Genomic DNA, 16,288 nt, shown 5'->3' on the forward strand with positions numbered 1-16,288 from the left:
AAGATGATAAAGACCAAGGAAGAGGATGAAGTAGAGGGAAGAGGATGAAGGAGAGTGAAGAGTATGAAGGAGAGGGAAGAGGATGAATGAGAGGTAAGAGGATGAAGTAGAGGGAAGAGGATGAAGGAGAGTGAAGAGTATGAAGGAGAGGGAAGAGGATGAATGAGAGGTAAGAGGATGAAGTAGAGGGAAGAGGATGAAGGAGAGTGAAGAGTATGAAGGAGAGGGAAGAGGATGAATGAGAGGTAAGAGGATGAAGGAGAGGGAGGATGATGGAGAGGGAAGATGATGAAGACAAGGGAAGAGGATGAAGGAGAGGGAAGAGGATGAAGGAAAGGGAAGAGGATGAAGGAAAGGGAAGAGGATGAAGGAGAGGGAAGAAGATGAAGGAAAGGGAAGAGGATGGAGAGGGAAGAGGATGAAGGAAAGGGAAGAGGATGAAGGAGAGGGAAGAGGATGAAGAAAAGGGAAGAGGATGAAGGAGAGGGAAGAGGATGAAGGAAAGTGAAGAGGATGAATGAGAGGGAAGAGTATGAAGGAGAGGGAAGATGATGAAGGAGAGGGAAGATGATGAAGGAGAGAGAAGATGATGAAGGTAAGGGAAGATGATGAAGGAGGGAAAAGATGATGAAGGTAAGGGAAGAGGATGAAGGAGGGGGAAGAGGATGAGGGAGAGGGAAGAGGATGAAGGAAAGGGAAGAGGATGAAGGAGAGGGAAGAGGATGAAGGAAAAGGAAGTGGATGAAGAAGAGGGAAGAGGATGAAGGAAAGGGAAGAGGATGAAGGAAAGGGAAAAGGATGAAGGAAAGGGAAGAGGATGAAGGAGCGGGAAGAGGATGAAGGAGAGGGAAGAGGATGAAGGAAAAGGAAGTGGATGAAGAAGAGGGAAGAGGATGAAGGAAAGGGAAGAGGATGAAGGAAAGGGAAGAGGATGAAGGAAAGGGAAGAGGATGAAGGAGCGGGAAGAGGATGAAGGAGAGGGAAGAGGATGAAGGAAAGGAAGTGGATGAAGGAGAGAGAAGATGATGAAGGTAAGGGAAGAGGATGAAGGAGAGGGAAGATGATGAAGGAGAGAGAAGATGATGAAGCTAAGGGAAGAGGATGAAGGAGAGGGAAGAGTATGAAGGAATGATGAAGGAGAGGGAGGGTGAAGGAGAGGGAGGAGGATGAAGGAGAGGGAGAAGGATGAAGCAGAGGGAGGATGAAGGAGATGGAAGATGATGAAGGAAAGGGAAGAGGATGAAGTAGGTGGAAGAAGGGTGAAGGAGAGTGAAGAGTTTGAAGGAGAGGGAAGAGGATGATGGAAAGGGAAGAGGATGAAGGAGAGTGAAGAGGATGAAGGAGAAGGAAGAGGATGAAGGAGAGAAAAGATGATGAAGGTAAGGGAAGAGGATGAAGGAGAGGGAAGAGGATGAAGGAGAGGGAAGAGGATGAAGGAAAGGGAAGAGGATGAAGGAGAGGGAAGAGGATGAAGGAAAAGGAAGTGGATGAAGAAGAGGGAAGAGGATGAAGGAAAGGGAAGAGGATGAAGGAAAGGGAAGAGGATGAAGGAAAGGGAAGAGGATGAAGGAGCGGGAAGAGGATGAAGGAGAGGGAAGAGGATGAAGGAAAGGAAGTGGATGAAGGAAAGGGAAGAGGATGAAGGAAAAGGAAGAGGATGAAGGAAAGGGAAGAGGATGAAGGAGAGGGAAGAGGATGAAGGAGAGGGAAGATGATGAAGGAGAGAGAAGATGATGAAGGTAAGGGAAGATGATGAAGGAGAGAGAAGATGATGAAGGTAAGGGAAGAGGATGAAGGAGAGGGAAGAGGATGAAGGAGAGGGAAGAGGATGAAGGAAAGGGAAGAGGATGAAGGAGAGGGAAGAGGATGAAGGAGAGGGAAGATGATGAAGGAGAGGGAAGAGGATGAAGGAAAAGGAAAAGTATGAAGGAGAGGGAAGAGGATGAAGGAGAGGGAAGAGGATGAAGGAGAGGGAAGAGGATGAAGGAAAAGGAAGAGGATGAAGGAAAGGGAAGAGGATGAAGGAGAGGGAAGAGGATGAAAAAAGGGAAGAGGATGAAGGAAAGGGAAGAGGATGACGGAAAGGGAAGTGGATGAAGGAGAGGGAAGAGGATGAAGGAGAGGGAAGATGATGAAGGAGAGAGAAGATGATGAAGGTAAGGGAAGAGGATGAAGGAGAGGGAAGATGATGAAGGAGAGAGAAGATGATGAAGCTAAGGGAAGAGGATGAAGGAGAGGGAAGAGTATGAAGGAATGATGAAGGAGAGGGAGGGAGGGAGGGTGAAGGAGAGGGAGGAGGATGAAGGAGAGGGAGAAGGATGAAGCAGAGGGAGGATGAAGGAGATGGAAGATGATGAAGGAAAGGGAAGAGGATGAAGTAGGTGGAAGAAGGGTGAAGGAGAGTGAAGAGTTTGAAGGAGAGGGAAGAGGATGATGGAAAGGGAAGAGGATGAAGGAGAGTGAAGAGGATGAAGGAGAAGGAAGAGGATGAAGGAGAGAAAAGATGATGAAGGTAAGGGAAGAGGATGAAGGAGAGGGAAGAGGATGAAGGAGAGAGAAGATGATGAAGGTAAGGGAAGATGATGAAGGAGAAAGAAGATGATGAAGGAGAGGGAAGAGGATGAAGGGCAGCAGAGGGACCAGAGAAAGAAAGAATGAGAGAATGAGAGTGAGAGAGGGCATTGGTTCTTTCTGTAGAAATGCCTGTTCTTTTCTCTTGCTCTCTCTATCACTCTTTCGCTCTCTCTCTTGGCGGTGGGGTGACAAATAAAAGAGCTGACAGTGGAGGCCACGTAGCACCTGCGGTGTCAGCGCTTTTCTTTGACCAGGACCGAGGGAGGGACGGAGGGTAGGAGCGGGGGAGACGGAGGGAGTAAGATTCACCCTTGCGGGACAACCCCTAAACCTTATACTTACCCCTCTATTAGCTACATCTGTCTCCCCTCTCTCTGTCTCTCTGTCTCTCTCTAAATTCAATTCAAAGGCCATGGGAAACGTACACTAAATGACCAAAAGTATGTGGACACCTGCTTGTCGAACATCTCATTCCAAAATCATGGGTATTTCTGGAGTCAGTCCCCCCTTTGCTTCTATAACAGCCTCCATTCTTCTGGGAAGGCTTTCCACTAGATGTTGGAACATTGCTGACTTGCTTCCATTCAGCCACAAGAGCATTAGTGAGGTCAGGCACTGATGCTGGGCGATTAGGCCTGGCTCGTAGTCGGCGTTCCAATTAATCCCAAAGGTGTTCGATGGGGTTGAGGTCAGGACTCTGTGTCGGCCAGTCAAGTTCTTCCACACTAATCTCGACAAACTATTTCTGTATGGACCTCACTTTGTGCACAGGCTATACACCACTCTAGCCGATGCTTGGCATTGCATATGGTGATCTTAGGCTTGTGTGCAGCTGCTCGGCCAATGAAAACCCATTTAATGAAGCTCCTGATGAACAGCTCTTGTGTTGACGTTGCTTCCAGAGGCAGTTTGGAACTCGGTAGAGAGTGTTGCAACCCGAGGACAGGTGATCTTTATGCGCTTCAGCACTTGTTGGTAATTAACAAAAGAAGACACAAAACAATATCAACAAAAACCTATTCCAAATTAACTGTAAACCTTGCACTCTAAAAGGTTTCAAAAAGATAAAGACAATTCAAGTGTTTTATTAGCAGTGATGTGTTTTAGCAATATTGTACTATGAAATAAACAGATAAATACTGGTGTTATTTACAGTGTTGTTTGTGCTCCACTGGCTGCCCTTTTCTCATGGTAACGGGCCACAAATCTAGGAGATATGGGAGTTTATCGATGTTTGATTTGTTTTAAAATTCTTTGTGGGACTGTGTGATCTTGGGATTAGGGTTAAAGTTAGAATTAAGGTTAGGAGGTTTAGTTTTAGGGGTTAAAGTTAGGGTTAGGGAAAATATAATTTTGAATGGGAATGAATTGTTTGGTCCCCAAAAGGGTAGTACAACAAACTTGTGTGCGTGTGTGTGTCCATAAATGTGTGTGTGAGACAATGTCTCTCATGACTGTGTCGTGGCTGAACAAAGACATGGATAATATACAGTTGGCTGGGTTTTTGGTGCATCAGCAAGACAGAACAGCAACCTCCGGTAAGACGAGGGGTGGCAGAGCTTCAATACAGGACTCAGATTGAATCCTACTACACCGGTTCTGATGCTTGTCGGATGTGGCACCGCAGGGCTTGCAAACTATTACGGATTACAAAGGGAAACCCAGCAGCTAGCTGCCCAGTGAGCCTACCAGACGAGCTAAATGCCTTTTATGCTCGCTTCGAGGCAAGCACCACTGAACCATGCATGAGAGCACCAGCTATTCTGGAAGACTGTGAGAGTAAAACCGATGAAAGTAAAACCTTTAAACAGATCCACATTCAAAGGCCACAGGGCCAGACGAATTACCAGCACACATTCTCTGAGCATGCGCTGACCAACTGGCAAGTGTATTCACTGACATTTTCAACCTCTCCCTGACCGCGTCTGTATTACCGACATGTTTCAAACAGACCACCATAGTCCCTGTCCACAGATAATGCAATCTCTATTGCACTCCACACTGCCCTTCCCCACCTGGACAAACGGAACACCTACGTGAGAATGCCGTTCGTTGACTACAGCTCAGCATTCAGCACCATAGTGCCTTCAAAGCTCATCACTAAGCTAAGGACCCTGGGACTAAACACATCCCTCTGCAACAGGATCCTGGACATGCTGATGGGCCGCCACTAGGTGGTAAGGGTAGGCAACAACACATCTGCCACGCTGATCCTCAACATGGGGGGGCTCCCTTATGGGTGCATGCTTAGTCCCCTCCCGTACTCCCTGTTCACCCACGTCTGCATGGCCACGCACGACTCCAACACCATCATTAAGTTTTTCCAATGACACAACAGTGGTAGGCCTGATCACCAGCAAAGATGAGACAGTCTATAGGGAGGAGGTCAGAGACCTGGAAGTGTGGTGCCAAGACAACAATCACTCCCTCAACGTGAGCAAGACAAAGGAGCTGATCGTGGACTACAGGAAAAGGAGGGCCGAGCACCCCCCCATTCAGATCGATGGGGTTGTAGTGGAGCATATCAAAGTTCCTTGGTATCCACATTACAAACAAACTATCATGGTCCAAACACACCAAGACAGTCGTGAAGAGGGCACAACAAAGCCTATTGCTCCTCAGGAGACTGAAAATATTTTGCATGGGTCCTCAGATACTCAAAAAGTTATGCAGCTGCACCATCGAGAGCATCCTGACTGGTTGCATCCCTGCTTGGCTTGGCAACTGCTCTGCATCCGACCGCAAGGCACTACAGAGGGTAGTGCGGGTAGTGTGTTTGGCCCAGTACATCACTGAGGCCAAGCTTCCTGCCATCCAGGACCTCTATACCAGGCAGTGTCAGAGGAAGGCCCTAAATTATCAAAGACTCCAGCCACTCAGGTCAAAGAATTCCTCTGCTACCACACGGCAAGCGGTACCTTTGTTATGTCCAAAAGCCTTGTCAACAGCTTCTACCCCCAAGCCATGAGACTGCTGAACAGTTCATCAAATGGCCACCCAGACTATTTACATTGATCCCCATTTTTTTTTACGTTGCTGCTAGTCGCTGTTTATTATCTATGTCACTTTACCCCTATCTACATATACATGCTACCTCAATTACCTCGACTAACCTGTTTATTATCTATGTCACTTTACCCCTATCTACATATACATGCTACCTCAATTACCTCGACTAACCCGTAGCCCTGCACATTGACCCCATGGAATACAGCCTTGTTATTGTTATTTTATTGTGTTACTATTTATTGTTTAGTTCATTTAGCAATAATTGAGCAATTATTTTCTTACTTAAAAAACCCTGATGTATTTATTGCTGATTTGATTTGAAAGGGTATGAGATGTGCAGAATTAATGTAGGCATCCTGGTGGGGAATGCATAAACAGATCACTCTGTGAGAATGGTTCAGGTAGAGAGAATGGGACATGTAGTAAGAATGGGACATGTAGTGAGAATGGGACAGGTATAGAGAATGGGACATGTATAGAGAATGGGACAGGTAGAGAGAATGGGGGAGGTAGAGAGAATGGGACATGTAGTGAGAATGGGGCAGGAAGAGAGAATGGGACAGGTATTGAGAATGGAACAGGTAGTGAGAATGGGTCAGGTAGAGAATGGGACATGTAGTGAGAATGGGACATGTAGGGAGAATGGGACAGGTATAGAGAATGGGGCATGTAGTGAGAATGGGTCAGGTAGAGAGAATGGGACAGGTATAGAGAATGGGACATGTAGAGATAATGGGACAGGTACAGAGAATGGGACATGTAGTGAGATTGGGACAGGTAGAGAGAATGGGACAGGTAGAGAGAATGGGACAGGTAGAGAATGGGACATATAGTGAGAATGGGACATGTAGTGAGGATGGGACAGGTAGAGAGAATGGGACATGTAGTGAGAATGGGGCAGGTAGAGAGAATGGGACAGGTAGTGAGAATGGGACAGGTAGTCAGGGTGGGGCAGGTAGTGAGGATGGGACAGGTAGTCAGGATGGGACAGGTAGTATGAATGGGACAAGGTGTAAGAATGGGACAGGTAGTCAGGGTGGGACAGATAGTATGAATGGGACAAGGCGAGAGGATGGGGCAGGTAGTGAGGATGGGACAGGTTGTCAATACACATATAATGAGAATGCCTATAGTGGTCAACACATCCTTTGACCGCACGTGACCATACTCTTACCATAAAAACATAGTACCTTGTAGCACTGTCCACACACACACACACACACACACACACACACACACCACACACACACACACACACACACACACACACACACACACACACACACACCACACACACACACACACACACACACACACACACACACACACACACACACACACACACACACACACACACACACACACACACACACACACACACACACACACACACACACACACACACACACACACACACACACACACACACACACACACCACACACACACACACACACCACACACACACACACACGCACACACCCTCCCACTCCTCTGGTGAACGGACAATAACAGATAGCAATATGAATCAGCAACGCCCGTGCCCTTCCCAAATCTGTGTAACACTCAAATGCTTTCCTTGTCTGTTTATTTCCTCTGAACTTCAATTAATTGAATGCAGTTCCTCTTTCTTCCTTTGTGAGAAAGTTGCTTGGCAGGGACTTCAAAAGAACAAGGGAGCCAGAGAGAGATAGAAAAAATAAAGAGCTGACAAACTCATCCACCAGCACAATAACACAACAGAACACAAAGGAGGAGAAGAGCGAGAGAACGAAAGAGGCAGAGTTTTCTTTTCATCTGTTACTTGCTCACTGTGAGCTTGTGCCAAGACTCCCAAACAGAGACTGGTATCCTGTCTGGGGAGGGAGGGAGGGGGAGGGAGGGGGAGGGAGGGGAGGGAGGGAGGGAGGGAGGGAGGGAGGGGGAGGGAGGGAGGGAGGGAGGGAGGGAGGGAGGGAGGGAGGGAGGGAGGGAGGGAGGGAGGGAGGGAGGGAGGGAGGGGAAAATAAAGTGAGACAGGTAAAGAAAAGTATGCCTGTTATTTTCTAATCTCTTCTAGGTCAGTACGATCTGTGCAATTTCTATCTGCCTGAAAATTAAATAACATATACTGCTCCCCCTACTCCCCCTCTCATCCCCCTCTCCTCCCCTCTGTCTAGCCATTAACCTGTTGGATCTGACGTGGCAACTGCAGCCCTCTGAAGGCCCTGTGTTGAACAACGGTCTGAGTACTGCAGGTCTAGCTGTCAACAGTGATGTGGCCACACTGCCCTCTGGAGGCAAAGGTGAGAACTACGACACTATAGCACCCACAACACACCTGCCGGCTCCGGCACAACTACAACAAGACTATTCTTCTTCTAGCATTGTACTGTAGTTCTATTGGGCAGACATACATAGTTCAGAACTCATTTTCCCAGAATGCAAACTTTCAATGTTTCAATGGTTTTGCTATGTGATTACTGCTTACTGACATTGTGATGATCCTCCTCTCCTCTCTTCAACTATCTCTTTTCTCTCGCTCTCCTCTCCTCTCCCATAGCTCCATGGCAAGGTCCTAACAGCAGTATAGACAGTGGGGATGTGGAGGTGGGGAGGAGGGTGAGTCAGGAGATTCCTCCTGGGATGTTCTGGAGGTCTCTGCTTCACCTGGCCCAGCCGCAGTTCCTCAAGTTCAACATCTCCCTGGGGAAAGATGCTCTGTTCGGGGTCTACATCCGCAAGGGCCTGCCCCCCTCACACGCACAGGTAGACTGTTATAACACACACCTGGGTTGGGGTCAATTCAAATTGAAGGCAGTCAATTCAGGAAGTGATTTGAATTTAAAATTGAATATAACAGTAATAAATGGAAAAACAGTAATAAATATCTTCTACTTGTTTATTAAGAAGTCGTTGTAAATAGATTACATTTTTTGAGTTATTGAATTCGAATTTCTGTTTACTTCCTGAATTGACACACACCAACACACACACCAACACACACCAATACACACACAAACACACACACCAATACACACACACCAACACACACACCAACACACACACCAACACACACACACCAACACACACACCAACACACACACCAATACACACACACCAACACATACACCAATACACACATACTGTATGCACCACATACACAGTTACACAAAACTGGACTGCACACACACTTACAGTATACACACACTTATGGAATTGAATTGACTTCCTGGTCTGAGCTTCCTGAAAGTGTTATTGTCTCTCCTCCTGCAGTATGACTACATGGAGCGCTTGGACGGTAAAGAGAAGTGGAGTGTTGTCGAGTCTCCTCGAGAACGCCGCAGCATCCAGACTGTGGTTCTAAACGAAGCCGTGTTTGTTCAGTACCTGGACCTGGGAGCATGGCATCTAGCCTTCTACAATGATGGACGAGAAAGAGAGACCGTCTCCTTCAACACTGCTGTAATGGGTAAGAGAGAGAGGAGAGGGGAGGGGGAGAGAGAGCAAGAGAGGGAGAGGGAGGGAGAGAGAGGGGGAGAGAGAGCAAGAGAGGGAGAGGGAGGGGAGAGAGAGCAAGAGAGGGAGAGGGAGGGGAGAGGGAGGGGAGAGAGAGAGCAAGAGAGGGAGAGGGAGGGGGAGAGGGAGGGGAGAGAGAGCAAGAGCAAGAGAGAGGAGAGGGGGAGAGGGAGGGGAGAGAGAGCAAGAGGGAGAGAGGGAGGGGGAGAGAGAGCAAGAGAGGGAGAGGGAGGGGGAGAGCAGAGAGAGGGAGAGGGAGAGGAGGGGGAGAGAGAGCAAGAGAGGGGAGAGGGAGGGGGAGAGAGAGCAGAGAGAGAGGGAGGGGGAGAGAGAGCAAGAGAGGGAGAGAGAGGGAGGGGGAGAGGGAGGGGGAGAGAGAGCAAGAGAGAGAGGGGGGAGAGAGGGGGAGAGAGAGCAAGAGAGGGAGAGGGAGGGGGAGAGGGAGGGGGAGAGAGAGCAAGAGAGGGAGAGGGAGGGGGAGAGGGAGGGGGAGAGAGAGCAAGAGGGAGAGGGAGGGGGAGAGGGAGGGGGAGAGAGAGCAGGGAGAGGGAGGGGGAGAGGGAGGGGGAGAGAGAGCAAGAGAGGGAGGGGGAGAGGGAGAGAGAGCAAGAGAGGGAGAGGGAGGGGGAGAGGGAGGGGGAGAGAGAGCAAGAGAGGGAGAGAGAGGGGGAGAGGGAGGGGGAGAGAGAGCAAGAGAGGGAGAGGGAGGGGGAGAGGGAGGAGAGAGAGCAAAGAGGGAGAGGGAGGGGAGAGGGAGGGGGAGAGAGAGCAAGAGAGAGGAGAGGGAGGGGGAGAGGGAGGGGGAGAGAGAGCAAGAGAGGGAGAGGGAGGGGAGAGGGAGGGGGAGAGAGAGCAAGAGAGAGGGAGAGGGAGGGGGAGAGAGAGCAAGAGAGGGAGAGAGAGGGAGAGGGAGGGGAGAGAGAGAGAGAGGGAGAGGGAGGGGGGGAGAACAGAGAAAAGAGAGGAGAGAGAGGAGAGGGAGGGAGGAGAGAGAGCAAGAGAGAGAGAGAGAGAGAGAGAGAGAGAGAGAAGAGGGAGGGGAGAGAGAGCCTTCAACAAGAGAGAGAGGGAGAGGGAGGGGGAGAGAGAGCAAGAGAGAGAGGAGAGAGAGAGGGAGAGGGGAGAGATGGGGAGGGAGAGGGAAACAGAGAAAACGAGAGAGAGAGAGAGAGAGAGAGAGGGAGAGAGAAAAGTCTCCTTCAACACTGCTGTAATGTGTTAGAAGAGAGAAAGAAGGGAGAGGGAGGGGGAGAGAAAGAAGGGAGAGAGTATATTTAACTTTCACTTCAAAAGCAGCAGTTAAACTCCACCCAATCCTACTCTCACGGCTAGCCTGCCAACTCCTGTGGAGAGAGTGAGGGATGGAGGTAGGGCAGAGTAGGTTTGAGTTAAGTAAGGCATCGTGCTGAGAGAGGGAAGGGGCGAGATGTCGAGGGAGAGAGGGAAGTGGAGAGAGTGGAGAGAGTAAATGGGGTGAAGAGAGAGGGATGGAGAGAGTGGAGAGAGTAAATGGGGTGGAGAGAGAGAGAGGGAAGTGGAGAGAGTGGAGAGAGTAAATGGGGTGGAGAGAATGGAGAGAGTAAATGGGGTGGAGAGAGAGGGAAGTGGAGAGAGTAAATGGGGTGGAGAGAGTAAATGGGGTGAAGAGAGAGAGGGAAGTCGAGAGAGTGGAGAGAGTAAATGGGGTGGAGAGTGAGAGGGAAGTGGAGAGAGTGAAAACCTCAAAAACTCCTGTTCTTGTCCAAACCTGTTCTCCTCACACAAACCACTTAGACATGGGTAGAGTGCTGAAAATACACACACACACAAAGGTAGAATGTGGAGAGGAACACCTGAATAAAGTATTGATGACCCCAGAGAGAAACATAATTTAGATAGACGGATGGATGGATGGATTGTACTACCTGTAACAGGAACAGTGGAAGAAACATACATGCTGATGGTTTATGAGTTTGCTGTAAGAATATGAAATATAAACAATATGAATGAATTGTTGTGTTGTTGAACTAAATGACTACAGGCTGGAGTTTGACACTCTTCTCTCAATCTCTCTTTATTTCCCTCTTATCCAATCTATCTCCTTCTTTCTTTATTTCTCTCTCTCTCTTCTCCCTTTACAGACTCGGTACAGGAGTGTCCCCGTAATTGTCATGGCAACGGAGAGTGTGTGTCTGGTGTGTGTCACTGCTTCCCTGGGTTCCATGGCATGGACTGCTCCAAAGGTAGGCATGCAGACTCACACACTCAGGATAGTGTGCAGCTTGGGGCTGTGTGGAGACAGAACTGTGATACATGGCAGTTTAAAGCCAACATGTCTCTTAGTTCACCTGGGGAAGAAGACTGTTCACTGATTAATAGTTTAGTTACCTCTCTGTGTAATTACTCTACATGTCACTGTTGCTATCTCTCTCTATCTCTCTCTCTCTACCGCTCACACATACACACACGCACCCTCATGACCCTCTGACATGCTGTTATTTACTCTGCTAGGACATCATACATACTGTTATTTACTCTGCTATGACCGTCAGACATACTGTTATTTACTCTGCTATGATGTCATACATACTGTTATTTACTCTGCTATGATGTCATACATACTGTTATTTACTCTGCTATGACTATCAGACATACTGTTATTTACTCTGCTATGACAGTCAGACATACTGTTATTTACTCTGCTATGACCGTCAGACATACTGTTATTTACTCTGCTATGACTATCAGACATACTGTTATTTACTCTGCTATGACCTTCAGACATACTGTTATTTACTCTGCTATGATGTCATACATACTGTTATTTACTCTGCTATGACGTCATACATACTGTTATTTACTCTGCTATGACTATCAGACATACTGTTATTTACTCTGCTATGACAGTCAGACATACTGTTATTTACTCTGCTATGACCGTCAGACATACTGTTATTTACTCTGCTATGACCCTGAGACCATACTGTTATTTACTCTGCTATGACGTCATACATACTGTTATTTACTCTGCTATGACCCTGAGACCATACTGTTATTTACTCTGCTATGACCCTGAGACCATACTGTTATTTACTCTGCTATGACCGTCAGACATACTGTTATTTACTCTGCTATGACCGTCAGACATACTGTTATTTACTCTGCTATGACAGTCAGACATACTGTTATTTACTCTGCTATGACCGTCAGACATACTGTTATTTACTCTGCTATGACAGTCAGACATACTGTTATTTACTCTGCTATGACCGTCAGACATACTGTTATTTACTCTGCTATGACCGTCAGACATACTGTTATTTACTCTGCTATGACCGTCAGACATACTGTTATTTACTCTGCTATGACCGTCAGACATACTGTTATTTACTCTGCTATGGCCGTCAGACATACTGTTATTTACTCTGCTATGACCGTCAGACATACTGTTATTTACTCTGCTATGACCGTCAGACATACTGTTATTTACTCTGCTATGACCGTCAGACATACTGTTATTTACTCTGCTATGACCGTCAGACATACTGTTATTTACTCTGCTATGGCCGTCAGACATACTGTTATTTACTCTGCTATGACCGTCAGACATACTGTTATTTACTCTGCTATGACAGTCAGACATACTGTTATTTACTCTGCTATGGCCGTCAGACATACTGTTATTTACTCTGCTATGACCGTCAGACATACTGTTATTTACTCTGCTATGGCCGTCAGACATACTGTTATTTACTCTGCTATGACCGTCAGACATACTGTTATTTACTCTGCTATGACCGTCAGACATACTGTTATTTACTCTGCTATGGCCGTCAGACATACTGTTATTTACTCTGCTATGACAGTCAGACATACTGTTATTTACTCTGCTATGACCGTCAGACATACTGTTATTTACTCTGCTATGGCCGTCAGACATACTGTTATTTACTCTGCTATGACAGTCAGACATACTGTTATTTACTCTGCTATGACCGTCAGACATACTGTTATTTACTCTGCTATGACAGTCAGACATACTGTTATTTACTCTGCTATGACCGTCAGACATACTGTTATTTACTCTGCTATGACCGTCAGACATACTGTTATTTACTCTGCTATGGCCGTCAGACATACTGTTATTTACTCTGCTATGACCGTCAGACATACTGTTATTTACTCTGCTATGACCGTCAGACATACTGTTATTTACTCTGCTATGACCGTCAGACATACTGTTCTCTGACGACCTCTTTATACCTTTTTTCCTTTTCTTCTATACATTCTATCTTTCCTTCTCCACCCTCTCTTTTTCTCTCTCTCCCTTTCCCTATTTCTCTCTCTCTCCTTTCTCTCTCTATCTCTCCCTCTCCCTCTCTCTCTCTCTCCAGAGGCCTGTCCAGTGCTGTGTAGTGGTAATGGTCAGTATGATAAGGGATCCTGTATCTGCTACAGTGGATGGAAGGGAGCAGAGTGTGCCGTCCCCACCACCCACTGCATTGACCCTCTCTGTAGTGGACATGGGTCCTGCACTGACGGGACCTGTGTCTGCTCCCTGGGGTACAAGGGAGACAACTGTGCCAAAGGTGAGGGGAGAGAGTGTGTGTTTGGGGGCTGGGTGGGTTGGTGGGGGTGTGTGATGAGGGGTAGTGTGCGTCAGGGAGTGTGTGATGGAATGGAAGATAGTGTGTAGCTCCTTACACTCAACAATCACATCACACACACAGCAGTTATCAGCAGCCTCCCAGTCCCAGCTCGTCACAGCGTCCTCTCCTCCCCAGTGGTCCCGTTGTGTTTCTCTATAAACAGATGAAGGATGGAGGAGCAGCCAGATACATCACGTCTGATTAAGTGATTATCACTGTTCTATTGATCCTGTTAAGACGGATCAGCCTGCTACACATTAACTCTGGAGATCTACAGAGATAAAGGGGGAGTGAGAGAGAGATGGGAAGAGAGGGAGGGAGGGAGGGAGGGAGGGAGGGAGGGAGGGAGGGAGGGAGGGAGGGAGGGAGGGAGGGAGGGAGGGAGGGAGGGAGGGAGGGAGGGAGGGAGGGAGGGAAATAAGAGAGAGAGGGTAGAGAGAGCAGGGGAGAGATCTGAAAAGGTGAGGGAGAGGACAGGTTGAGATCTGAAGATGTGAGGGAGAGGACAGGTTGAGATCTGAAGAGGTGAGGGAGAGGACAGGTTGAGATCTGAAGAGGTGAGGGAGAGGACAGGTTGAGATCTGAAGAGGTGAGGGAGAGGACAGGTTGAGATCTGAAGAGGTGAGGGAGAGGACAGGTTGAGATCTGAAGAGGTGAGGGAGAGGACAGGTTGAGATCTGAAGAGGTGAGGGAGAGGACAGGTTGAGATCTGAAGAGGTGAGGGAGAGGACAGGTTGAGATCTGAAGAGGTGAGGGAGAGGACAGGTTGAGATCTGAAGAGGTGAGGGAGAGGACAGGTTGAGATCTGAAGAGGTGAGGGAGAGGACAGGTTGAGATCTGAAGAGGTGAGGGAGAGGACAAGTGACTGGAAAGACAGAAAGAAAGGGAGTGAAGATGTGAGCATAAGGTCATGATAGAGAAGAAAAGAGGTAGATGAAAAGAGAGAAAGAGAGAGAGAAGTGACATATAGAAGCAGAGCCACAGAGGAGGGCAGAGAACAGGGTCAGCATTTTCCTCCACTCTTCACCCCCTCCTTTCCCCCTCTGTTTCTTATCCACCTTTTTCCCCTTCTCTCTCTCTTAAATGTGATATCCATCACGCCCGAGTCACTCAAACAATTTACCTGAAGTGGCGATGACACATAAATCTATATGTGTGACCCTCCATTTCTGCCTCGCCAACAGAATGGAGCGCCCAGACAGCAGCGTGTGAAAATGAGTGGGGAGGGAGGTTTTAGACAGGTGGAGAGAGGGAGCGAAGGGGGAGGAGGGGAAGGAGAGAGAGTGGGTAGTCAGCAGAGGGAAAGGGGGATTGGGGAGAGAGGGAGAGGTAAAGAAGCAGGAAGAGAAAGGGGAGGTGTCGAAAAGAGGGAGTTAGGGGGATTTGGGGAATGAGGGTAGGACAGGAGGAGGAGGGGAGTAGGGGCTTATAGTTTGCCAGGAGGGGGTAATTTGTCAAATTGGTTTTCACTCACTGTTCATCCTCACATCTGCCTGTCAGCCAGCCTGCCAATGTCAGATTATCCCCAGTGCATTAGCACACACACACTAAGATACAGGGAAGGTTATATGTGAGAAAACGCAGCCTTCTGAGTGAAAAGTATTGACTTATTAAATGCCTGTGAAAGCCTGTTGTGAAGACAATTACTAACGTGTATCACGAGATGCTGCAAAAAATCAGATGAAGGAAAACACGAAGCTAGTATTTCTCAATATTTTAAACATTATTATCTTTCTCTCTCTCTCTCCCCCTCTCTTTCTCCGTCTTTCTCTCTCCTTCTTTTCTCCCATTCTCTTTCCCTCCCTCCCCCTATCCCTCTCTCTCTCCTCCTCTCTCTCTGTAGTGGACTGCCTGGACCCGACCTGTTCTAATAACGGTATCTGTGTGAATGGGGAGTGCCACTGTAAACCCGGCTGGGGCGGCCCACACTGTGAGCTGCAGCGGGCACTGTGCCCAGACCAATGCCATGGCCACGGTGCATTCATACCAGACACTGGTCTCTGTAGCTGTGACCCTAACTGGATGGGACCAGACTGCTCAGTAGGTCAGTAGTACCCTATTCTGTAATCTGTAACCTCTGACCTCTAACCTTAACCCTTTACCTCTAACCCTAACTGGATGGAACCAGACTGTTCTGTAAATTGGTACCTCATCTAACGCCTTACCGTTTGAGTGGGCCTAACCCTTAAATATTGCCCAATCCTCCTTGCCTTTTATCCTAACCCCAATCCAAGCTACCCCGTGGTTTCCCCTGACTCCAGTAGTTATGCCTAACCCAACTAGTGGTTTACCCTGACTCTAGTAGTTATACCTAACCCAACCAGTGGTTTACCCTGACTCTAGTAGTTATACCTAACCCAACCAGTGGTTTACCCTGACTCTAGTAGTTATACCTAACCCAACCAGTGGTTTACCCTGACTCTAGTAGTTATACCCTCCAGTAGTTAACCCAACCAGTGGTTTACCCTGACTCTAGTAGTTATACCTAACCCAACCAGTGGTTTACCCTGACTCTAGTAGTTATACCTAACCCAACCAGTGGTTTACCCTGACTCCAGTAGTTATACCTAACCCAACCAG

General features: G+C 47.9%; 1 protein-coding gene across 1 annotated transcript; it reads left to right on the forward strand.

The window, feature by feature from the left end:
* Nucleotides 1-605: 605 nt before the first annotated feature.
* Nucleotides 606-15,760, forward strand: LOC121840352 (teneurin-2-like). Its single transcript, XM_042303006.1, has 7 exons — nucleotides 606-633; nucleotides 7,742-7,867; nucleotides 8,125-8,330; nucleotides 8,838-9,033; nucleotides 11,201-11,302; nucleotides 13,454-13,648; nucleotides 15,552-15,760. The coding sequence occupies exons 1-7, from the start codon at nucleotides 606-608 to the stop codon at nucleotides 15,758-15,760; spliced, it is 1,062 nt and encodes a 353-aa protein (XP_042158940.1).
* The last annotated feature ends 528 nt before the right edge of the window (nucleotides 15,761-16,288 follow it).

Source organism: Oncorhynchus tshawytscha, linkage group LG21 (assembly GCF_018296145.1).
Source record: "Oncorhynchus tshawytscha isolate Ot180627B linkage group LG21, Otsh_v2.0, whole genome shotgun sequence".
Classification (NCBI taxonomy): Eukaryota; Metazoa; Chordata; class Actinopteri; order Salmoniformes; family Salmonidae; genus Oncorhynchus; species Oncorhynchus tshawytscha.

Bases quoted from the DNA above. Each gene is read 5' to 3' on its own strand.
- LOC121840352 (XM_042303006.1), top strand. From the start codon at position 606: ATGATGAAGGAGGGAAAAGATGATGAAG. The intron at 634-7,741 runs GTAAGGGAAGAG...CCCTCTGTCTAG, and splicing joins GGAGGGAAAAGATGATGAAG to CCATTAACCTGTTGGATCTG. The intron at 9,034-11,200 runs GTAAGAGAGAGA...CTCCCTTTACAG, and splicing joins CTTCAACACTGCTGTAATGG to ACTCGGTACAGGAGTGTCCC.